Genomic DNA, 24,791 nt, shown 5'->3' on the forward strand with positions numbered 1-24,791 from the left:
ATATATATATATATATATATATATATTTTTGAACCTGTAACTACTTTTTAGAACAAAATATTTGCATTTGGAGATGTGTAAAATGACACGCAAATAGTGGCTTTACGTAAGTGTTTTGCCAGTTGTCACAATTTATTACCTTGCTCAAAAGCACATTGGCAGGAAGCAAACTTGCCTCTATCGAGAAATCACAATTTCCATAGTTTTCCAATCCAGCGGGACTTAAATTGGTGACTCTCCAGTCCCCAAGGCAAGCACAATATAGACTGAACTAGCCCCATTTGGCTATGTGGCAAGAGAATTACACTAATCCCGTAACAACCTTAACATTTCTTCAATTTGCATCCTCAGGTGCTAAAACGAAATCATAAACTCCACAAACTGCTCTGATAAAATATCCTTGCAAGAGCAATGAAAACAACACAGACATAACTGGTCCCCAGCCTGCTCTACTTGGCTTTCTCCGGTGATTCAACATCCAGAATAGCTCAGCGGAGAGCGATATTGTCACCCAACCGTCTGTGGGCAACGCACGGAAACGCACATAAGCAGCGAGTCAATGTGTACGCTTCATACAAAATCCAGCGATTAAACAGCTTTACAAAACACCGGCTATGCAATGTTAACAAACATGCTGTATGCTAATTGCATAGGCAAACACTGATTGCAGGCATCTGGAGAAGGAAACACTCGTGTCTGCCAGCAGAAAATAGATGACCGCCGTGAGTTTTTTTGCCAACTCTACTCACTTCACAAGAAGCAGCAGTTTGGCAGACATTGAACAATTCGAAATCGAAAAAGAGGCTTCAAGCTATTGAGTGCCACTCAAAGTGGAAGTTTACTAAAAGGAAGCATAAAACAAAGAGAATTCTACGTTGTGTATTAAACACAACCACATATAGTTTTTCATGAAGTTGTTCATTCTAGAGACTAAAACAACTGTTGTATTTGGAATTTGTGAGTTAAACAACAAGTTAAACTTGTAATTGAGTACTGCAACAGTTTCTATTGTCTGTTTCATGTCTTACCTATTTGGTTCTTATTTCTGTCGTCTTGGTTCTGAAGTTTTATGAGTTTCACTGTGCTATTTTAGAAACCAGCCTTGGGACGACGGCGGAAAACTAGCATTTATGTTAAATCCGGTGCATTTACACTGTTTATTCTTGTGTTGGTTAATGTGCACCGTCCCAAATAAATAAATAAATAAAATAAATAAAAACTATCAGCAGTTTATATAATAAAACGTGTAAAACATAATTTTATTCAAACATATAGACATAAATAGTAAAATCTGATTTTTATGTTATATCTAGCATATCCATCCAGGTCAAGTCACATTTATTTATACAGCCCTTAATCACAAACAGATTCCCATACCCACAGTTGACAAACATGAACTATCCATCCATAATCCGAACGGATTATCCTCACAAAGGGTCGCAGGCTGTGCTGGAGCCTTTCCCAGCTGTCTTGGAGCAGTAAGTGGGGTACACCCTGAACACCCAGTTGCCGGCCAATACCAGTGCACACATAGATAATCATTTGCGCTCACAATCACACCGAAGGACAATTTAGGGTGCATGTTTTTGGAATGTGGGAGGGAACCGGAGTACCCAGGAGAAAACCCACGCAGGGGGTAAACATGCAAACTTCGCACAGGAAGGCCAGGGCCCAGATTCGAACCCACGACCTCTGCACTGTGAGGTGGATGTGCTAACCAGTCGACCACCATGCCACTATTATAGAATATATATACTGTAATAAATAATAATGTTCCCCCCCAGAGATATCCATCTATTGCTATTTGCTCATCTTATAAATCCAGACTAAAATGATGAATTTCCAACAGGGTGAGAGTCTTATAACAATGGCCCTGGCGCAGAGTGGATGTGGATCAGATTTAATTTCAGTTTGATAGTCATCTTCCTGTTTAATCCCTTTTACTTCTATCTTCACGTTCAATAGTATTCAAAGTTTTTTTTGCAAATGTTACAACATTTATAGCAAGCTGTTGTGCTGTGTGTGATGTTTTATTTCACATTAATAGTCCCTTCGATGAGGGACGGAAGAATTGTCCCGGTACTTTCGTCCTTTATCAGAGTCAAACAATGTGTCTTTCTAAAGAGCCAATTAATTTGTCTTATGCTGATGCGCCATACGCCGCAAAGACTCTTCTCACATTTTTACTATGCCTAATTAAAAACAAACAAACAAACAAACAAACAAACCTGTGGATATACAACTGTGAGAGAAGAATTTAACTAAATGAAACCCCTCAGTGATGATAAACGCACATCACAAAAGTGCTGGTAAATGTAGTTCACTTAAATGGAATGTAAAACAAGGTGATAAAAATTCAAATAAAATGGCGGTGATGAACCCGCAAAGATGAGGCGCATAGTGAACACTTTATTTATCGAGAAAATTGGACTTGACAGCACTTTGAGTCGTGCTTAAGCACAAAATATTTGAATTTGCCTGAAACGCTCTGGCAATTCTCGTGGTTTGGAGAATCCACCCACTGTGCATTTCGATGCAAATCGTTTCATGTTTTTCAGAGCCACAGGCAACCGAGGGTGCTTTGCATAGAATGGATGACAAAAATGGTGACAGGTGGCAGAGAAGACTAAAGTGGCAAAAGAGCAAGCAAAGAAAACATCCAAAAGGAAATTCATAAAAAAAAAAAAAAAAAAAAAAAAAAAAAAATTGCAGTTCTTTGAGGCTTGTCAAAAACTTTTTATTAAAAATTAGTCTTATATTTGTCTTGTGAAAAGTTAGGCTTGTGGAAAAAGATTCAAAAACTCAAACACTCTCTCCTGATAAAGCACCTGAAGCATTTGTTGTCTTCGTGTGCAACTCTCATTTTATCAAGTTGCTGTTTAGCTCTTTGGGGATGTTCTAACCTAAAAGTAAAGAGCTTCCGGCTGTGGCTGCATCCTTCATGAAAACATATTCCAGCTCAGTTTTCTCCGCTTATTTCCAAAAGTAAGGAATTTGCAGCAAGAAGCTCGCTCATCCATTGATGCTCCAAAGTTGCACTGGAAGCAATTCAAGCTTGCTTGTGACGAGAGAGCAGCGCGTACCCTTGAGCTTCCCTGGCTCCCTTGAAACATGCTATATATATTAAACTGTTATTATTATTATTATAATACCCAACAGCAACATGGTGAATTAATCCGTTTCGCTTAATGTTAAAAGTCTGTGCATCATGACTCTATGAGATGTGCTGTTTTTTTTTTTTTTTAGCGGCAAGATGAGCAGTGGGCGAGGCAGAGAGAGAGAGAGAGAGAGAGAGAGAGAGAGAGAGAGAGAGAGAGAGAGGGAGAGAGGTGATTGGGCTTGTCCAAAAGCAGCAGCACGTCTCTCTTCGCCTCCTCCTCATCAATATCGATTAATTGTCTTATCAAAAACACATCGGCTGCGTGGGAATGGGTGGCCAGGAGCTAGCTGGAGGCTAATGGTGACTACCGCATCAGAGCGTAAAGTCAGAGCCTTCTACGCCACTAACACAAATCTCTTTGCCTCTCTCAGAAGGCAATGCTGATGAATGTTATTTACTGTATAAGGTTTTTTAATTAAAGATTTAAGTATAAACGGGTACTTCTGTAATCTTTGTCTCAAATATGCAAAGTATAATCACTGTTTACATATTTTAAACATGCTGGTACCCACATACACTGACACAAAAATTCCTAGAGGGGGAGCAAACCCTCCTTCGCGGTTTTTCACTTATCGTGGCTGGGTCCCGGTCCCCATTAACTGCGATAAGTGAGGGAGCACTGTATTTCTACATTCAGTAACATCTCTCTATTTTGGTGTTTTAAATGATTTTTAGAATTAGGAATTGCCAGCTCACTGAAGCGAAAGCTTGAGAGCGAAAAGCCGTGAATCACCGAGGCTACCACCAAAAGGTTTGTAATTGTCTATCGAAAGCACAAGATGGCAGCAACAAACCACATGAAACTCCTCAACTCACTTCATCATAGTTCCTTGACACCAAAATGCCACATTAGCTTGAGCATAAAAATAGAATGACAGAGGATGCCCCCCCCCCACCCAAAACAAGAGAATATTGATCCATATATAAGGCTAATTTAGCTGACCTGCAAAATGGGAGCGGTTCATAAGCGAGTTATTTTTGTGACCAGAACGGGACATTATATTTTTTATTATGGTCCGGGGCTAGGGTGGGACAGCCTTTTATCCTGTGAGAGTGGGATGGAATGGAGTGAAAATCCACTTGTGTGTTACCCTCTCCTCCATGCATGCAACCACACATGCTTTATGACCTGATTGCAGGCATTTGGTGGGACATGAAAGGCTAAATCAGGGACAAAAAAGTGTATGTGGGGGAAGACGGGGGGCCGGGGCACATGTCAACACTTGTCATATTCCGTTACATAGTTGACAGCATCAGCTCAAGTGGGAGATGGAGGGAGGGGGACAAGAGAGCGATTGTGGGTGGGCATGAAAGAGCGAGGAAGATAATGTCCTGCTGTTCTCTTGCTCTTGATCGTTTCACACACATCACACTGATTTGGAAAGCATGTGAGGTACTGATATATGTGTGTGTGTGTGTGTGTGTGTGTGTGTGTGTGTGTGTGTGTGTGTGTGTGTGCACTGTATACCGTATATACGCAAACACAGAACTTCAATGAAATGACACCTCAGTAAACCACCACTTTTGATGTGTGCGAATGTGTATGTGTTTGTGTGGAATGGAAATTGATAACGAGATTATGGGAAAGAGCAGGGATTCGAGAAAAAGTGATTCCAAAGCTTGCACAGTTAGAATTACGCTGTGCCCTAATTAATTGCATGTGCACTAAGGCAGAATTCATGCACAGCGTACGCTCGTGTGCACTTTATCTCATAGCGCAGGCGAGTTGTTTAAGGTGGGTCCTTCGAACGCTGAAAGTAGTAAATATTTTTTAAATACATTTTTTCAACACAAATCATACCAATAAAGAATATGGCTCTGGTGATATCTTGGTGTCAAGGTAATCATTGGAAGTTAGTTGAGGAGCTTCATTTAGACAAAAATAGTCCTTTACTACCATGCTGTGGCATCTACAAGTAATTACAAACCCTTTTGGCAGGAGCATCTATTACTTTTTGCGGCAGTTATGCAAACGTTACCATAGTTACAAAATACGATATAAAATCACAGTGGTAGTTACTGATGGTGTAGTGGTACACTCGCCTCACTTGTGTGCGGGCAGCGTGGGATCAGTTCCCACTTGGTGACGGCGTGGATGTGGGTGTGAATGGTTGTTTGCCTCTACATGTGCCCTACGACTGACTGGCGACTAGTTCAGGGTGTCGTCTGCCTTTTGCCCGAAGTCAGCTGGGTTCGGCTCCAGTAACTGTTCAGAAGAAGTGGTGCTGAAAATGGATGGATGGATGGAACACAGTGGTGTCTTGACTTACAAGTGTTTCAACCTACGAGTTTTTAGAGATGTGGTCACGTAAATATAAAATAAAGAGAATTAAATAAAAAAAAAAGAAAATCGTATTTAACTGAACCAGATAACTTGCAAATGTCTGCCAGTTTAATGCGAACAGACAATGCAAAACGCTTACAAAACTAGCATTGTTGTTGGAGCACTTAAAGCAATGATTTCAATGTTTTCAGTTAACGAGGGTCGTCACAAAACAAGCAAGTTGAAGGCACCACTATTATGTCCATATTCCCTATTAATTTAAACAAAGTGTGTGTTTTTAATTGCTGTAAAATAATGTAATGAAACTTCTCAAGTCATTGTCTAATTTTATCATTTCCAACTTCGGCTCAATAATATATTGTGTATATCCAATTGTATGGCTCTATTTTGGCCACTTTTGGCTAATTGAAACCCATGAAAACTACATATTCTAATTCAATTTTATTTGCTGCTACAGTAAAATGTGTTTCATTCTAGACTACACCTGATTTTTTTTTTTACCCATTTTAAATGTTTTCTGACTGATTAAAACATGTCTCCAATTTTTAAAAGAGAACAAATTTCACATAACAATCTTTTCCAAAAGAGGCCTTTAATGCCTTCCTGTCACAACCCCAATGACCGACGTTAGAAAAGTTAGCAAGACTTAAACACAGGGAAAAAAGGAATAATATATATATTTTTTTAAATGGCCCAAATCCCGGGGCTGCCGTGGACCACCGGGGTCATAGTGTAAACGTAGCCTCAAAGCTAGACACCAGACAAACATCCTGGTGTGTACACTGCTATGTGACCAGCATCACCTCTCATTACTGCCCTCCCCAGCCGGGAGGAGCAAGAATTTTATCGGCTAAAGATTTATTGGCTGAAGGAGCAAGGGAGAAGCTCGATAGGGGGAGCACAATGAACACTCTGTCAGGAAGACACGGATTACAACCAGGTGAGCTCAACAATGCTAATGCGGGCAATAAAGAGGCAGAAAAGGTGTAGGAGACGTCTTGGTTTCATCACAGTGGGCATCTCCAGCCATGATGACCTTTCATGGAGTGAGGCTTTTTGTGGAAGTCGACCCAACGAGCAAGCAGTGTGTGGACAAGTGGCTGTGATGGATTGTGGAGGGGTGGAAGGATGGAGGAGTGATGAGGGGGGCTGGTGGGTGAGAGGATGGGGCATCAATCACCGTGGCATCTATCCAATGTGTCTGGCCGATCAGGGTTGTGTCCCAGTGGGCCGTCAGATGGATGTTGCATATGAATTAAGGTTAAAGGGGCCGTGACATCAGCAAATAAGATGGGCGCCAACTGGGACGACGCGCTGCCAAAACCTCACATAAGCAAACCCGCTGCATTGACATAAACGGAGCTGATAGCTAGTGTGTTGAGCGTTAAAAAATGAATGAGGCTCAAGGGCTGCTTGTTTTCACTCTTTTTTTTTTTTTGTGCAGCAAAGGCCAGCTTTGGACAGAATGTCAATGAAAAGTGCATGTGTGTAGTCATACGGATAAGAGGTATATTAAATGTCAAATGTTTTGCCTGTACAAACATAAAAAAGTGCTACAATTTCAAAATATATGTGTTTTATTTGGAGGTGTGTAGAACTGCAATGCATCTTTATCAAGAAGTATTTGTAATTCCGCGGTCCCTTGAGATAAGTCCATCGTGCTCAAAAAATATTTAAATAATCATCTTGAAAGGAATGAAAGTGCCATTAATCACTTCCAGCCTCCCTGCAAAAAACAATTATTTGTAATGTGTTTTTTTCCGATGGAAAATAGCCAGGTATTACACTTTATAAACACAGTTATAGTAATATAATTAAATAGAATGTAGAGAAATAAACATCTTGTGCATTATGGCAGCTCCATCAGTAGTGTGTGACTTTGCTGCTGAGGAGCAGTAAAATACAGCCATGCAAAGTAATGAAGAAGAGTTTTACAACTACTATATGTGACACGGTAAGCTGCAGTAATATTTGCCGTAGGGTAAATAGTTATATTGTCTGTATGTATGTGTTGCTGCACTGTTTGTGTTCATATCTGTTGCTTAGAAAGGTTATAATGTGGCAACATCGATGCTATTGATTTGTCTGTCTTGCAGTTGTCATTGTTTGCTAGCATTAAGATAAGCGGATTTTGTTTGTTTTAAATGCACAACGCATCATTCTCTTTGTTTTACATTTAGTTTGACAGCTGCAAATAAACAGCGTTGAAGCTCTTTTTTGAAAAGTTATTCACTTTCTGCCAAAGTGATGTTTGTCATAAAAAGAGTTGATTGACTGCCACCTGCAGCGCTCAAATCTCAGATTTTGCTCGCAGGCCAAAGCAAAAACTTCCAATGATGGCTCGGGTCTCGAAAAATTTGTGCAATGCAGGTACACTTCATGTACACCTGACATGCGTTGTGTTGCAAAAACAAATGCATGCCATGCATGGGTTTTAAACCTGTGGCATGCATTCGTTTTTACAACACAACGCATGTCAGGTGTACATGAAGTGTACCTGCATTGCACAGGGGTTAAGAAACACCTCTCAGAGTAATGCAACACAGTTGTACATTGCACACTATTAAATACATAACTCACTGTCAATGTCAAACAGACCTCAAACAAGCCATTGAGAAAGTGAGTGAATTATTTTCAGTCTATAAAACAGGACACAAATTAGGTGTTAAAGGCATGATAACAAACAGGGATGTCACCTCACATGCCCCTCCCATCCTCATCTGTCCTTCTGTCAGAAATTTTAACTCTCTTTTTGTTCTTCGTCAGTCACAACCCCCTCCTCAATTGCTTGTCAGAAAAAACATGCACATTCAACACACCCTTTATCATGCACAAACCAGAATGGACTGAACTTCATATCTAATACACATCTGCGACAGCCGATGTTTAAAACAAAGTAGTAAAATTACATTTCTGGCATATGCACCACCACGCAGCAAATTCACACTTTAATCCTGTTTTCTGCCTCCACCCTCCAATCCCTCTTTTGCTCCCTTCATTCCTCTCTCTTCTTTGCGCCTTATCTTAACCCACCTCAAACATCTGCTCAGCAGCAGCAGCAGCAGCCTGCATCCTCACACCTGACTGATCGTCGGGAAGTCAACGACCCAGCTGTGTCTGAAGTCAAAGCCATGTAGCGAAGGCAAAGAAGGTGACAAATAAAAGGGGGACTAATAACAGAATGATCAATAATAAAGGAGAGGTAAGATACTCACACGGGCAGACATGCCAGCCATGTCACAAACTAGTTCCTCGCCTCGTTAACTCTTTGCCTCTGTGACATTGCGATAGAGCTCCCGTGTCGCTTGTAGCTCAAGGGTGATGCTTTCTCTGTCTCTCCTCCTCTTCAATTTTTTTATTCCTCAAGGGCTCCTTTCATCTTCTCTCCCTCCTCCGACCTCCTCTTGCCACAACTACGACTAAACCTCTGTCTGAAGAATCACTTAATGTGAGGGGGGAGGCATCTCCCAGCTTAGAGTCAGCACCAGCTCCCCTCTAGAATTGCCGATATAATTTCCCATTTGCCCGTCCTACAGAAAGTGCTAAAAACGGGAAGTCTTGCACAAAGGCGGGAGAAGCAGCGGGAGGAATACGCTGAGCTGAGCAGCCAATGACACGAGAGGGAGGCAGAATGAGGGCTGGAGACAAAGAGTGGGAATACCGAGCCCAAAATAAGGGATGGAGAAAGTATGGGGAAAACAGTCAACATGGACACATACACAAAAGAGTGCTCCAGATTTGGACTAATGACTTCATCATGTCAAGCCCATGTGCACATACACTCACACAAACACACGATAAAATTTGCACATGCAACCAGGGGCATCCAGATACTCAGACTTGCTGAGTGCTCCAGATATAGCTACATGACTTCATCGAGGGACCAACAACTCCCACCCGCCCCCCCTCTGCCCCGCCCAATTTTAGATTGGGGGTGCGGGGGAAGGGGGCTCATTCATTTTGTATCATTCTGGACCAAGAAAGCGACATGTTAAGGACATGGGTGTGAACACTCCTCAGATGGAAGCATGAGAGGCGTCGCCATCACCATTTCTGGGGAAATTGCCAAAATCAAGTAGCTATACCTCCAATGTAGGTAAAAAAATGTCTCCCTTTCTTTGAAACATGGATTAGGAATTAATCATCCATTCATGTCGGACGGGCTATTAATACATTTGAAGAGAACTGTGGTTCATAATTTTATATAGAAGGAAATGGAAAGGACATTCTCAGCCCAGTTTAAAACTGGCATGGAAAATACTGGCAGGGAAAATGAAGAGTATGTAAGGAGATAAGGACCTTAATTTGTCTTGACGTCTGCAAGTAGTTTCACATTGGTCACACACGCGCGCACACACACACACACACACACACACACACACACACACACACACACACAAGAAGCACACATTTAGTGGAAATGTCAATAGTACAGCTTCAAAAGCAATAATCAGCTATTACAGCAGCATCCATTATTATTATTTTTATTATTATTATTATTATTATTATTATTTGTGAGTATAATCCCTCCAAGGGAAGTTCAATTTAAGATCAACTGAATATATTTTGTGCTGTACTACAGAGAACCAGACCTCACACGGGATTGCAGAGAAGTCATGAACGGAACACCATGACAGAAACAGAAAAAAAAAAAAGTCTAAAATAGACAGGCGGAATGCATGAGAAAAAATGTGTGGATGTTGTTGATACTTCTACAGATAGCAACATTGGAAACCCATATTCCTTTGTCAGGTTTGTGGAAGACTTTTTCAGGTATGTATGAATTGTTTGATTTTGAGCTTTCCATTTTACCTGCCATGCAATCATAGCCTTCTGAATTACATAACGAGGAAATACAGCATCTATCATAACTTAAAAAAAAATCTCAGGCAAATAGCATCAGTCAGCAAAAGAACAATTTAATGGTAGGCTAGGCATTTAGAATTTAGCGTAGTATGCTCGTCTTGAGACTACACCACCGCGGTTAAGACATTTCCTTTTTTGCTGTCTCTTGAATTACTTTGCCACTACCTCAATGATTATGTTAATGTATGAATTTACGCCTTCTCTATTTTTGAATGAACTAACCAGTTGAAATGGAAATTTACAGTCAGTGTTGGGTGTCCCTTGCAAACACGTTTACTTTTTTTCGACTGATATTTCACATACAGTACTTCAAATTGTGGCATGAGAGAAGAAGGCTAAAATACTCATTCAAGCCATTTGCCCATTTTTTTCCAAACTAATTGCCTTGGTCAAATGCCATGTCAGGGTTTGTTTATAAATGATGTTAGTGGAAAAGACTTAGCCTTTTTCCACCTGGAAGAACATATGATGTCATGGTGAATTGGTTCATGGATGAGTTACTTAAGTGTAAAAAAAAAAAAAAAATCAGGTTGAGAAACAGGCTACAGCCACTTTGATCCCCCCAACTACAAAACCACAAATTTGGAAACATAAGCAGACATCCAGTCACCTTGCTTACTCATCATAACATGAACCTACACTTCCAGAAAGCTCTAAAAACATAATCTCAAATGTATTTGCACAGAAGGAAATGAGAAAACAGTCAAGGACACACTTTGGAAATTTTGTTCTCAGCATATCCGAGAAAGAAAAACAATAATCTTCAAAGACAGGCATCTCTTCATACATTCTGTAACCCGTCTTGAAACACAGGCTTTGACTCTAGCGCCCTCCAGTGACAATTTCAAGATAAGACACCCAAAAAATGCAATCCCTAAAATGGGGGCAATCAAAAAACGTCCTGCTTTAAATGAGTGCTGGTTGCGGTCATAGATACTTGAATCACATAAAAAAAAAATACCCAAATAAAAATAATCTAGACTGCAAATTTCAACAACATGGAGGGAAGAAGGCTGAGCAAAGAGAAATCTGGATGAGGAAAAGAAAAAAAAAATAGGTTGCGATAAGAAGGTGAGCAGAACAAGTCCTGCTTCATCCTCTGAGACACATGAGGGAAGAGGCACTCTTCCTAAAGAGAGAGAGAGACAGAGAGGGAGACAGAGAGGGAGACAGAGAGGGGGAGAGAGAGAGAAAGAGAGAGAGAGAGAGAGAGAGAGAGAGAGAGAGAGAGAGAGAGAGAGAGAGAGAGAGAGAAGAGGTTGTTGCACAAAGGAGGGAAAGAAAAGAGCAGAAAGACAGACAGGGGGAGCCGAGAGAATGCGGGTAGTGAGAGAAACTATGGAAACAAGACAAAGAGAAGGATGAGAAGAACACGGAGTACGGACATGTACTGTACACTGATGCTATTTTAACAGCTGATTACACATGAGGGGAACACGGATATCATATACTGGAAGTGAACCTCACACAGTTTCGTCGTATTTTGTGGTTGAGCAACTGGAAGAAAAAAAAAGTCTACAGCCACAATATCAGGTACAACTTCACGCCAAGAGCCAACACAAGAGCTGTATCATTTAATCTATCCAAATACTCTTAACGTCGACATCAATGTAGGCATTGATCTTGATAAATATCAGTGTAATGATGACCGAATTTATGTTTCTCTACTTAATGTGCTGCTGCAGTTGAATTGAAACGTAACATCTTAGCCATCCTCAGCATTATTCAAGAGTAGTTCACTTCCACTGGTTCTCAGTATCACACACTGCGAGTACAGAACAGCACTGCTTCTTAATCGTACGCCTCAATAAAACTGCAGTAGTGCATAGAGGATATTAACAGTATGTGGATCGATCATTCAAATTTGGTAGTGTCCTCCCGCATTAAATGCAAATATTAATAACTACTCAAATCAAAATTGTCAATACAGGCCAACTACTTGTTATTGGATCAAAACCAAATCTGACAGTACTTTTGGGGTGTGAAAGAGAGACCCTGCTACAAGGTCCAGGTAGGACTTTTTAAACGGGCTCACTTGTCCTTGAGAGCAGGCTCTGCAACACTGAACACATTTGAAAAGTGCACAGATGTCTGCGTACTTTTTACTGCTTCGATTTGACATTTTTGCATCGAGGTACCACAGCATAAAAAAAATCCTATTACAGATGTGGATGGAAAGCATCAGCAGGTGGAGGCTGTTTTTTTCTCTGATCCGCTTTACACCAAGCTACGATATCTGCATTAGAAAGCTCATGACACATGAGGTCATTACAACAATTCAACAAGCTAAAAAGACTTTTGTTTGCCAATCTACAGTCATAAATATTTGCAATTTGACATTTGCAGATTTGGCCATTCACCGATATTTGGGAAGAAACACTCTTGTGTTGTTTGCTGGAAAAATCCCCTTTTCTCTTTTTGTACTCATGCTCAAGCTATGTCTAACGTGAATAGATTGCTTTGGTGGCATGTTGAAGTAAATTGGGGCCCAGGTACAATGGTGAATTGAGAGGAAAAAAAGTGCTTTGCCACCATCTTGTGAAATCGACAGGTACATTCAAAGCTTTCTGGATAGCCGTCAATTACTCAGTCTCGATCCCTAAAACATTGAATAAAGTATTTTGGTGACCTTAAACGTATACCTTCTGTGGTATTTTTTTTGGTTGCAATTATGTGCTGCATTTTATTTGTTTGTTCAGGTGTACCTAATAAATCAACATATTCAGCCTGAATCGGTATTGTCAGCATGCTAATGTACACTTCGTATTGCTTCGGTAGTTAGCGGGAACCCATCATCCTGTTTGAGAACCAGTAGATTGATGGTCATTCACATGCGGAATGGAAGCATGAAACGTTGAGGATAAATCATAATGTTGTGAATGCAGTTAGTGCAAATGTACACAGAAAATGAAGCAATCATGCTCCTTGTAAATGTAATGAGCTTTCTTTCCATTTCCTGCAGGATGTATGCGTTCCAGTGTTTGCTTGTATCTCATCATGTCACGCCTGCAGCTACCGAGTAGCCAAGGAAGCGCTCCAAGAAGCTTTACAGGATGTTTGAAAGCATTTCAAATACCTGTCATGGTCACGTCCGACTCCCCACACACGGATGCTGCTGATTGGCTGAGAGTGGAGGAGGCTTTGATCATCTGGGTCAACCAGAGTTAACATGCGGTCTTGAAGCACCAGCAGCATCCCTTTGCCCTTTGAGAGGACAAACATCAGCTTTTGTGGGGGTGTTCTTGTTGAAGTCAGTTCTCATCAAAAATACTCCAACTCTGTTCTCCTATACTGTGAAATATTTACCTACTGCTAGGACAGATCGGTTTCCTGAAAAATCAGTAGTACCGTAAGTATTTGTACTTCCTGACTTCCCACCACAAGCACTCATACAGTAATTGAGATCATTCCTGTATTTAGTTAATGATCAAAGTAACTGACCTCTCCCCAGACTCCGGCTGAGTCTCGAATGTCCCTCCTGCAGTAGGACAGCTGTCTTATGCAATGGTGGACGGACACGCTGCTCCTCCCCTCACACAAGTCCTTTTCCGCCATTTCCACCCAGCCCAAGGACCGTACTGGAAATGACTAGGAGGAACACACACTTCATGGATTATTATTATTATTTTTATTTTTTTTTTGATCACAGTTCTCTTCTTTTTCTGCCTGGCATTCAGTCATAACATTAATATGATGTAATTCTTTGTTGAAAAGTCAGGGGGATTTTTTTTTTATTATTTGTTATTATTATTTATTATTGATACATCGACTGTTACTTATTTTGTGTACGTTATTTTGTATTTGTCTACAATCAGACTTCCACAACCTTCTGGTCCAAAGCTCAAATCAGCAGAGTGCGCTGCTGCCACCTACTTAATAAATGCAAAAATTGGGCTGAAGTGTGAGTTGTGGCTTTCCTAAAAATCTGTACTTTGGAATGTAACAGCTGATCTTGACTCTTTAAAAATGAATGGAGATGTGTGAAACATTAGATCAAACAAGGATCAACCAATTTTGTAAAATAGCTCATAGCAAGTTAAGTTGTTGTGACGTGGATGAGAATTTGTGGCCCGAAGGAAGTAGGAAGACTACACTGTAATTCTTACAAGGTTGCATTGACAATTTTCCCTTAGGAGATTGTCCAATGTATACATATCAACCCCCCGCCCCATATCGATTTTTTTTTTTTTTTAATCTTTGTGCTATGCAATGCTGCCTTTTCCTTTCTGTATCACAATGAGATGGTTTGTCAACAAATTACAGTGCAAATAGTTTGTATGAAAAGTGAAATGCGAATCTTGCCCACTCGCTTGCAAACAATCTTCCACATACACAAGTGTAACTTTCAGTTTCGAATGTTGAATTTGTCATCAAATCTTAAGCAGCTGTCAGAACGCCCCTCCAGAGCACAGAGTTACTGTATACTGACAACATGACTAAGCAATTTTACTGTGTTATCCGTACACAATGACAAAAAAAAAAAAAAGAAAAATTTAAAAAACTTGTTCTGATGGTATGTTCACAAATATTTATTTCTGGGAGATGTACTGAAGATACTGAGAAAGAAAATGGCTTTTGCAGGGGAACCATGTTTTGAGAAAATGCACTTACTCATTTGCAAATTTCAATTCTGATCTGAGAAACAAACCAAAGCGACTGAGAAAAACTAAGATGCATCGTAATATTTTGTTCTTAGTAGAGACATAAAATGTAATCGTGAACCAATAACAACCAAATTTAAGGATCAATAACATATAATATATTTAGTCCTACCATTGCTTCTGGATCTGGGAAGGTATTGTTGAGGTCCACAGTTTCCAATGGGAGTGCAGGGCTGCAGAAAAGTGAGATATTAAAGGCATAATGCAGGGGTTCTCAAGCTTTTTACACAAAATACCACCTAAAAAAACCTTAGCTCTCCAAGTAACACTTTCATGGCCTAAATGAAAACACAGCATAGTAGACCTAATTGTTCATCAAAAACAAGACAGAGGTTTTACTCCTATCATGGATATTTCAGAATACTGTTGGCCACTGGAATATTATGCACCATTTGAACATTACCACTCTGCTTAAATAGAGGGAAATAACAAAAAAAAATGTAGCCAGTTATTCAATTAACCCTTTCAGGGACAGTGGTTACTACAGTGGACGTCTTACCATGTTATCAGGTTGCAGGGTGTATGAAAGGGTTAAAATGTATTGCACCTCAATAAAATAAAATGTGTAAAAAAAAATACAAAAGTAGAAAACGAAGGCACTCTTTGGATACTGTTTGTATTTGTATTAAAATGCCTTGAACACGTCATGGCATGTCAAAATATATAACATCCCGATGCGTTTCAGCCCAGCTGGCCTTCCTTAGGGTGACAGAGAGAATTCAAAGAAACACCAAATAACAACCAGTGGGGCTTCACCACCTGTCAGAGGAGGAGGAGGAAGTTACTGTGTGTGCATGTACTAAGTGTACCACCAAGTGGTGCTGTTGATACATATTTACTCACTTTAAAAGCAAGAGAAGATAAAAACTGCAAAAACACTGTAAACTATGTCCTCGTTTTGTCCCAGTTAACATTTAGTGTGTACCTAAATAATTGTTTTTTTCTTTAAATACTGTTCCTCAAGACTGAATGCAAATGCACTGAACTTGAAAGTTAGACAGAACTGTACAGTAGCCTTTCACACAGCAAACTTCTCACTGAGTTATTGCATTGTATTATTAAACAAGTGAATGTTTAACACATCTGGCGAGAGAACATCACACACACATGGCACTTTGACAAGGAATTAATCAGTAGGTTTTACTTGAGTTTGAGGGAAGCATAGCGAAGGGTGGCCCCTTCAAATGCCTTCAGACTGGGGTCAGGATAAATTGGATAGTCCTTAAGATCCTGGACACACACACACACACACACACACACACACACACACACACACACACACACACACACACACACACACACACACAAACACACACGAAAAGAAGTGGTGGGCGAGTGAATTAATATATTCCTACCTTCATTAGATTAGATTAGATTAGATTAGATTAGATATCCTTTATTTGTCCCACACTGGGGAAATTTACAGCCTTTCATGACTTTATGGTGATTTTTGACTGGGTTTGTCATTCATTGGAATTAAAAATGACTCCACTAATTACCACAGTTTTTATATTTGTTCAATGTGAACTTGGACAGACATTGAAGCTGGCAAGGTGACTTTATCCCCTGCACCAGCCGGGTATTTAATCAATACATGGTTGAATAATACTTTACACATTTTTTTCCTCAATCAAGATATGGCATGCTAAAACAAATCAAATTTGCTTTAGTATTCATAACAGAGGGAGAAGAAACAAACTGGCAACACATTTTTATGATGCAGCTTGAGTTTTCTATGATCTTAATCTAACTTATGTACCTGATTCAAAAATCATGCAGTGTGAAATTTAGTTTAATTTATACACAAAAGAATATACAGCGTAGAGGATGTTGTGATGGAGCCAAATGGAATACAGCGTGTCAGCGGACAGTAACACATGATTTTAACAAAAAACAAAGGGAGGGAATGAAAGGTTGACACTGACCGTGCAGGGAGTGCTGTTAAGATTCTGTGCAGAAGAGATGACATCATTGGAGGAGGTGGAGGTGAGGGAGGTTGGGGAGGAGCCAGAGGGGGAGGGGACTGGTTCCACCGAACTGTCTGAGATGAGACTGCTTGGGCGCTGTGGCAGACAGGAGGAAAGAGGGGCGCATACCACCGCCGTTAACAGCTTGCAAAAAATACTTCAACAAGAGTATAAATCTACAACAAATCTAAAAAGAAGCACAAGTGCTATGCATGGCAATCTGGAATGACACCCGTAAATGCTAGCTAACGAGCAGCCTTCAGTGCTCACATCAGCTGTTAACGAATTCATCAAGCGCAATCCTGTAACAGTGATAATACGAAAGCGTATGGTGATCACTCAGTAACTTCTTAATTGTAAAATTGAAAATGTTAATGTCGCCAAAGAAAACATCCAGTTATCGTTTCTCTCAACCGTCAGCCTTGCTTCAGCAGACACGCTCGCAATCCTGGGCCCCAACCCGCGACTCACTCATCCAATCAAAAATCCCAGGCGAATTTAGGGTCTCACAGTCGTTTTTTTTATCAAACTTTTGCAAACATTTGCCAAACACAAGTTTGTTGAAATACATTACTGCAAAGTAATCTCTCCTGCATTAAAATTTAAACTTCCAATTGTGGGGGAACGTCCTTGCGACCTTGAACGAATCCTCACATAAAAAAACATTCGCTAGGTGTGCACAAACTTGCAAACCTTCGCCACTCAGTGAGATACGGCCCCTGGAACAAATGTGCTTGTTTCATGGCAATGCTTGATGCAAAATGCCATAGACAGGCTAACGAGTAGCATCAATGTCAGTTATAACGCTTTAAGCGATTGATATTTGAACAGAAAAGGACAATGTGCTAATGGTAAATGGTATATACTTTTAATCCACTGCGAAAAATGACACTTATTACTGTGGCTTTCTGAGTCAGTTCTCTCTATGTCGGTTTTATATTACATCATGGTGGCCAAGGTGTGAACATCAGAAGGAGCACAATGTGGGGCTGGATTGGATGAATGTCCATTCATTTCAAAAGTGAAAATTTGAGATACACGTGTGTTTTGAGCGTCATCACGGAGCAAATTAAACTCCTGCTTCAAGACAACACTGTACCGACACATGAGAGTCGTCTCACCTCATTGGGTGGCTGCAGCGAGTTGTGCGTCTCCTGTTGTGGCTTGTTCTCGGTCTTGCTGGAAGCAACAGGTCGGTGGTACTGAGTGGTTCCGGTGGGGACGTGCCAGAAATACACCTCCGACGAGTCTGAGATCTCCCGCCACCCTGGGGGCAGGTCCCCATCGCCCCAAACATCTGCTAATGGAGCAAAACAGGCAGTATATAGATTGGGTGCATGTCGTACATAAATCACATGTGTGTGCTTGTATATGTGTATCTGCACGTGAAGGAGGATGGGGATCATTAAAGCTTCTGTTGCCATAGCAACTCTTTCCTCATCCCCTAAAGCAGTGCCCCTTAGGCAATGGCCTCTGTTCATTCTGTTTCAGCGTTCCTATAGTTCTCCCCTTTACATTTTCTATTACTTATGCCTTTGCATCATTTTTCACTTCCATTTGCATCCTATGCCACACCGATATCTGCAATCTGCTACCATTCGTAAATGTGAAACATTCTCTGCGACATAAGGTGGCACACTGGCCTGAAAGCTTCCCACAGTATGGCCTGAGGTGGGGCTTTTGGTACGTTTCCAGAATGATCAGTTTGTATGAGAGAGCAGGAAGGAGGCGCAGAGTGCGAGTGAAGGGGGATGCAATCAAGCGACGATTAAAGGCTAAGATGTTCTTAAGCAGGGGTTTACAAATTATGGCCCGGGAGCCATTAGTGGCCCCACCATCCATTATTGAGTGTAGTACATTAAAAACAACTGTGAAACAGCCCACAACGCAATTTAAGGAAATTAGTGGAGACGCATGAAAAGTGTGCCCTCCAAAGACGTGTATTTCAAAGATTTTGAATATTACTGTTTATCATCAACTTATCATCAAGTTTGTTCTTCTTAATCAAGTCTGCACGTGCCGTAAGAAGATGGAATAGTCCACTGTATGAGAAGGGAGGAGGGGGCACTGCAAAGCATGATAGAATAAGCATTTTAATGTTTTTTTAAGTGTGTGAATAAAGATTAAAACAACTACTGCTCGAAATCGAAGAAAACATTTCTATTCTATTTTAGTGGGATATGAGTGACACCCCAGCCAACCCTACCCCCAAAATCATGACCAAATATTTGGTCTTATCATATTCAACAGAACTTGTGAGGTAGCAGTTTTTCATCTCAACTTTCCCTTGCATCATTTGAATTTTTGATTCAATTTTCAGCGGAAGGACTTGGACACTCTTATTCAAAAGACAAACACAATGTTAGCGAACCTGACTCCTGTGGACTTTGAGGAGAGGGTGACTCCTGAGACAAAGTGGTCCAGCTGGAGTCTTCATCCTCCGATGGGGTGTCCGGAGTCAGATCCATTCTTAAACTCACTTTGGGCAGCCCGAGCTCCGGTTGGGGATCGGGCATGGCAGTGGGTGTTCGGTTCCTTGTAGGGGTATTCCTCTCACTGGACCTTGGCTGCTTAGGGGAGGATGGTGGGTACTGTTGCAGGAACTGGTTCTCGTGGTTGGGGTGCAGCTCTACCTTGAGTACCCTGGGTTGGGAGCTCCGAGGCGGCTTTGCTGGACTTCTCGGACTTCCCTGAACCTGGACACAGTGCTCCTCTCTGATGTGGGCAGTAGCCTGGTGGCTTTCCGGTTCCCACTCTGGGCTGTTAGTGGATGAAGAGGAGGAAGAGCAAAGCGGGGCTTCCACGACTACCGGTAACAGAGGCTGTCTTGCAGTTAGTGCTTCGTCCTCGTCTTCCTCCTCTTCTTCCACCACTGGCACCGCCTCTTCTTTGTCTTCCTCACAAGAGCTTTCGCAGGTGGGCTTCTCTTCCTTCTGCATCTCCCGCTCCTTGACCGGGCTAGCCTGCTCTTTCTCTGCCGAAGCCAGCTGCTTCATCTCTTCCTTGTTCTCGTTGTTTCCCGAGCTCACATCCCAGCCCTTGTCGTGGTACTCCAAGAAGCTCTTTGTCCGTCTTCGGAAAGGGGGCAGCTGGGAGTTGTCTTTCTCAAACTCGGGCCAGTTAGAGTTGATGTTATCCGTGGGGATGTTGTGAATTTTGCCCTCTGTATTTGCTCTGCTCAGCTCCAGCTGCTGACTCTCAGCACGTCTCTGCATGTTGGCTCCATTCTTGGCCAGTTTAGGGTTGGTTGTATTGCAAAGTGACGATGAGGAGGAAGAGGAGTAGAGGGCAGAACTGGATGAGGACTTAGTGGGAAGGCCCCTGCCCCTGCTAGCAGTTTGATTCTTCGATGACAGGTTATCACTTATGCCCATTACGCTGCGCACGCTGGTCATTGTGTGTCTCTGACGGCTCTTGGGCAAGGTGGCCGAACCTCCCCCTTGCGAGCCAGCGGACTCCTTGATGACATCACGTCCGAGCAGCTGGTTGTAAGAGGAACGCAGGCTGAGTGAGGTGGGAGGTAGGGCGGATGGGCCGCCGCGGTTGGCCAGACCCACGTTGGAGGGTGAGGAGCCCGAGCGCGAGAGGGGAGGGGTTTGTACTGACATCATGGCTGACTGGATTAACGCGACAAAGAATGACCTGTTGGGAAAGGCCACACAGAAGGGATTACAGTCACACATAGCATTGGCAAACAACAAACTTAGATACTAGAGGATACAGTTTCTGAAGAAGTTTTCTGCGAATGTTGATGAGCTGAAGCTTAAGTGAAATGCTGCAGAATTAACTGAGTTGTTGAAAAGCAGAATTTGCGAGCTTAAGTTGGTGTAAAGATTGGAACCAGTCAAGGAATGGGAAAAAGCGAGGACAATGTGAAAATACTGCTAATGTGGGAATTGAGTCATTCTGAAATGTCCCGAATGTGCTGAATATTTTGTCGTTGAAATGGTTTCAATTGGTCAAGAAATGTGGAAGGAGAAGGTCAATGTCTCTTAAACTTGGGGCTTTTGTCATGAAAAGCGTGGAATCTTCTGATTGTGGCAATTATTGGACCATGAAATTCACAAGATGTTCTGAATTAACTGAACAGTTTCAGTCTGGGATTAGGAAATATTGTGAACTTTTTTTGTTTCAAGTCTTCATTAACTTGAGTGTGCGTTTGTGTGTACTGTATGCGTGTGGAATTTTACCAATTGGCGGAGAGAAAAATACTGACATTATTTTCAGAGTAAAATATGAATTCTGATGGGTTTAATAAATGGTCCCATTGCTCATGTAAAAGTGACATGGGCGAGAACTACTGATTCTGAAGACCTTGAGTACATTAAATTGATGTAACAATACATAGAGGCTAAAATTTGATTGGACTAAAAAAAAAAAATCCTACATCCAAGAGAAATGCTACAGAAAGAAGAGAATAGATTCTTGGAAAAATGAATACAATTTGATGGAACAAATATTCCATTTTAGTTTGTGCTGCAGCTGCCCACCACAGAGCAGAGCTGATCTGGAGTGAGCTGCATCCTTCACAGTACTGCTCCATCTGCAGAGGCGGTGTGAACTGAGGGTGTCGTCCAACGAAGGGGCTGGGGTAGGCCAATTATTTTCTAGGCTGTGTTTATGATTCTCAAGAGAACTCCCCCGTCTGTTGCTGAACAGTCAGCAGAGCAAACTGTAACACACGTTGTCAGAGTGGTGGAGGGAGACAAGTTGCTTCATGCACAGGATGGTTGGTAAAGGTTGTTGAAGAGTAATTGTTTGGTGTTTTAGATGAGACCAGAAACAAACACAAAACTATTGTATGGAATGTATATGTGCCTTTTTATTATTGAGGACTTCACCAGAGGCTGGATTTGAAGCTCCGACTTCAAAACTGAACTCTAATAAGCTAAGTGCTAAATAGACTCGGGCACGGACAACCAAAAACATACAATGTACCACATACTGCTTCCACAAAGTTGGAAGCAAACAATTGTCCAAAATGTCTTGAATAATTAAGATGACTGAATCATTTCAATTTCACAAGAGGTGTGCTGCAACGCTTACAAAGCCATATTTTATATGATATACTGTACCCAGGGCGCATTGAGAGAAATACTCTGTCGTGAACGCGGCGTCGTAGCGCTCCAGTCTCTCTGCATCCTCTTAAATGGGGCTGCTTATAGTTACGGTTCTCATCCAAGACAGATGATATCATCAACTGTCGACATGTTTTGCATTTCTTTCCTCTGCTCCCACTGACCATAAATCTCTTCGCATAAAGCTGCAGTTGAGCCAGGGAGCGGCTTTTATCCACACACACGTGCTCGCTTGAATTTTTTTCACAGCCTCCAACCCCATTTACATGCTCTCTCACTCTTAATGTGCTGAGAAATGAAATCATCTACATGAAAGACCATACATCCAGTGGAGGGGATTGGGACCTAACATCCTGACGAATACGCTAAAATGGTTTGCAATTGTCTATAGATGCCACAAATGGTGGCACAGCACTACTTTAGTATAATTGAAGATCCTCAACGCACTTGAAACTGTTTCCTTGGTACCAAGATGCCACCAGATGCCGCCAAAGCAATAACAAATTGTTTGGAGCAAGCTGATCATAAAAACAAAAGGTAAATTTACGAGTGGCAAACCGTAAGCATGCAGCGCGTGTAGTGTACGGGTAGATGGATGGCAATCCATGATTGAGTGGTTTAGAAACAATCAATGGTCAAAACGGTGTCAAGTAAATATTACTATGAAACAAACTTTTGTATGAATACATCTCTTGTATTGGCAGTGTAGAGCAGGTACAGTTGTACTTTGGCATACCAATGCCTCAACTTAATTTTTTGCAAGTTACACGAAGAGAGAGAGAGAGAGAGAGAGAGAGAGAGAGAGAGAGAGAGAGAGAGAGAGAGAGACAGAGAGAGAGAGAGAGAGACTTCTCCGAAGAATACAATAAATTTTTTTCTTTACATTCTCTTTAATTAGTTTACATTCTGGTTTAATATTCATCGATAGTCATCTTTACCAGCAATATAGGTGGCCACTGCATACTCATGGTTCGGTGCCTAAGGGTTTCGGATTCGCATATTTGTTGTTTTCAATATTTCTTATATTTTTGGTGTTTTTTTTTTTTTTCTCCCCCATTTTACCCGCTTTTCAAGGAAATCCTTTTTTGAATGTTTATCAGTGGATTTTTTTTTTTTTTGGGGGGGGGGAATACATTATTTTCTTTTCCCCCTAATGTTTTCAATGGACGTAAATAAAAAGCAGATTTTTACGATACATGGGCTGGCCCCGTCCCGGGAAGTCCACTGTATAATACTTTTTTTGTCATTTAAAAACAAATGCAAAATGAAATATTTGTTTTGTGGACGCTTGGACAGACAATTAATTTCAGTGGGAAAAGGTATTTAAACAGACAAGTAAACTAAGCTCCTCCTCGGCCACAGAATAAGGAAAAGTCGTACACCTCATCTCATGTCTGTTGACTGCATATGCCCGTGGAAAGATGACCACATACACACAACGCAACTGTGCTGATTTCATTTCAGACATTCTAGAAGCATTGGAAAACACACACACAGCAGATTTTAAAGCTAGACAAAAATCTTGGGAATTGAACAAACTAAGAGGTTGAAGAGCTAAGTGTGCACGTTGTCCATGCGGGGCCCTCTTCTTATCTCGGTGGCTTGCCACGGAACCAGACGACAACATTCTGTTTGTGCTGAATGTGTACTCAGACACACAACAGGTACCTGCACTGAACCAGCCAGTCGGATCAGTGCGTCAGCTTGTCTCTCGTCTGTCCTGCATTGGTTGTGTGACAACAAACACATCGTGATGATCCCATGAGAGAAAAGGTCAGACCATAGCCTTGGGTCCCAAGCTGAAGGGGGCCCCTGACTGAGAGACGGACTGCTGCCCTTGGCCCGTATCAATGACAAAGCAATGGCACTGCTTTAGACACTGTAATGGCAATGTGTCGGGAATCCTCTGCATAGGCAAACAACCACTTACATTCACGCCTAAGGACTATTTAGAGTTTTCTTTGAACTTAATATTCATGTTTTGAGACAAGGTATCTGTGGAAAACCAACACAGGCACCTGGAAAACATGCACTCTTCACAACGGTAGGTCAGAACCCAGATTAAAACCTGCAGCCTTACAACTGTGTGGTGGTATACTAACCACTCGGACACCGGGCCAGCCAAAATGGTCCGTTATTCCGTAAAAGATTTTCTTACCCATCCTCCTAGTCGTGAAAGACACCTGGTTAGAGCACTGAAAGGCTACCATTTGACATACTTTGTCTGCCTGTGTTAAAAACCGCGGCGCATACGTCTTCTCTTTCCCCGAACCAACGCATGCCTTAATTAAGTCCAACAAAGTGGAGTGGAGAGGGGAGGAGGAGGAGGATAGTTATTAGAGGAGGAAGTGAAGAGCATGACAAGGCATTTTACTGGACAGCAGGCAATGATAGCAAAGCCGCTGCCCCCACAAGCCCTCCAGAGAGAGGTCATTCAAACAGGATGCAAGCAACAAGCATGAACATAAAAGCATCATTGGCTTGCTCCTTTTTTGTGTGCCGTAAATGCAACTTGCTTATGATGTCTCTTGTAATACAAACCAACTTGCAGTAGATGCATTCAGATTAGTTTCTGTCTTTTTGCAGCAAATGGTTAACCTCATCTCAGATGAAATTTCAATGAGAGCAAAAAAAGATGCGTAACTTATGGCTGTCTGAGACAAAGGTTTAACAGTAGCTGTCATAAAAATGATTCCAAAATGGTATTTAAAATGCAAAACGAAACCACTGAAATTACATTTTTCTTTTGTCGCTCCCGCTTGAGGACAAACTCAT

At 41.5% G+C, this 24,791-nt stretch overlaps 1 protein-coding gene across 5 annotated transcripts in view; it reads right to left on the reverse strand.

The window, feature by feature from the left end:
* LOC109518771 (amyloid beta A4 precursor protein-binding family B member 2-like) overlaps positions 1-24,791 on the reverse strand; it is a 44,968-nt gene that overhangs the window by 18,770 nt on the left and 1,407 nt on the right. For 2 of the 5 annotated variants that reach the window (XM_019874825.1, XM_019874827.1), the window contains exons 2-8: positions 19,310-20,580; positions 18,060-18,238; positions 16,891-17,034; positions 16,116-16,201; positions 15,084-15,144; positions 13,752-13,898; positions 13,387-13,514 (exon numbers count right to left, since the gene is read on the reverse strand). In XM_019874825.1, coding sequence (XP_019730384.1) covers positions 13,387-13,514; positions 13,752-13,898; positions 15,084-15,144; positions 16,116-16,201; positions 16,891-17,034; positions 18,060-18,238; positions 19,310-20,549 — 1,985 coding nt within the window. In that variant the 5' untranslated portion in view covers positions 20,550-20,580. Of the gene's footprint in view, positions 1-8,477; positions 8,556-8,659; positions 9,206-13,386; positions 13,515-13,751; positions 13,899-15,083; positions 15,145-16,115; positions 16,202-16,890; positions 17,035-18,059; positions 18,239-19,309; positions 20,581-24,791 lie in introns of those variants that run through there. The other 3 variants (XM_019874826.1, XM_019874829.1, XM_019874828.1) reach the window with 3 other exon arrangements.

This window comes from Hippocampus comes, unplaced genomic scaffold, assembly GCF_001891065.2.
Source record: "Hippocampus comes isolate QL1 unplaced genomic scaffold, H_comes_QL1_v1.1 scaffold118, whole genome shotgun sequence".
Taxonomy (NCBI): domain Eukaryota; kingdom Metazoa; phylum Chordata; class Actinopteri; order Syngnathiformes; family Syngnathidae; genus Hippocampus; species Hippocampus comes.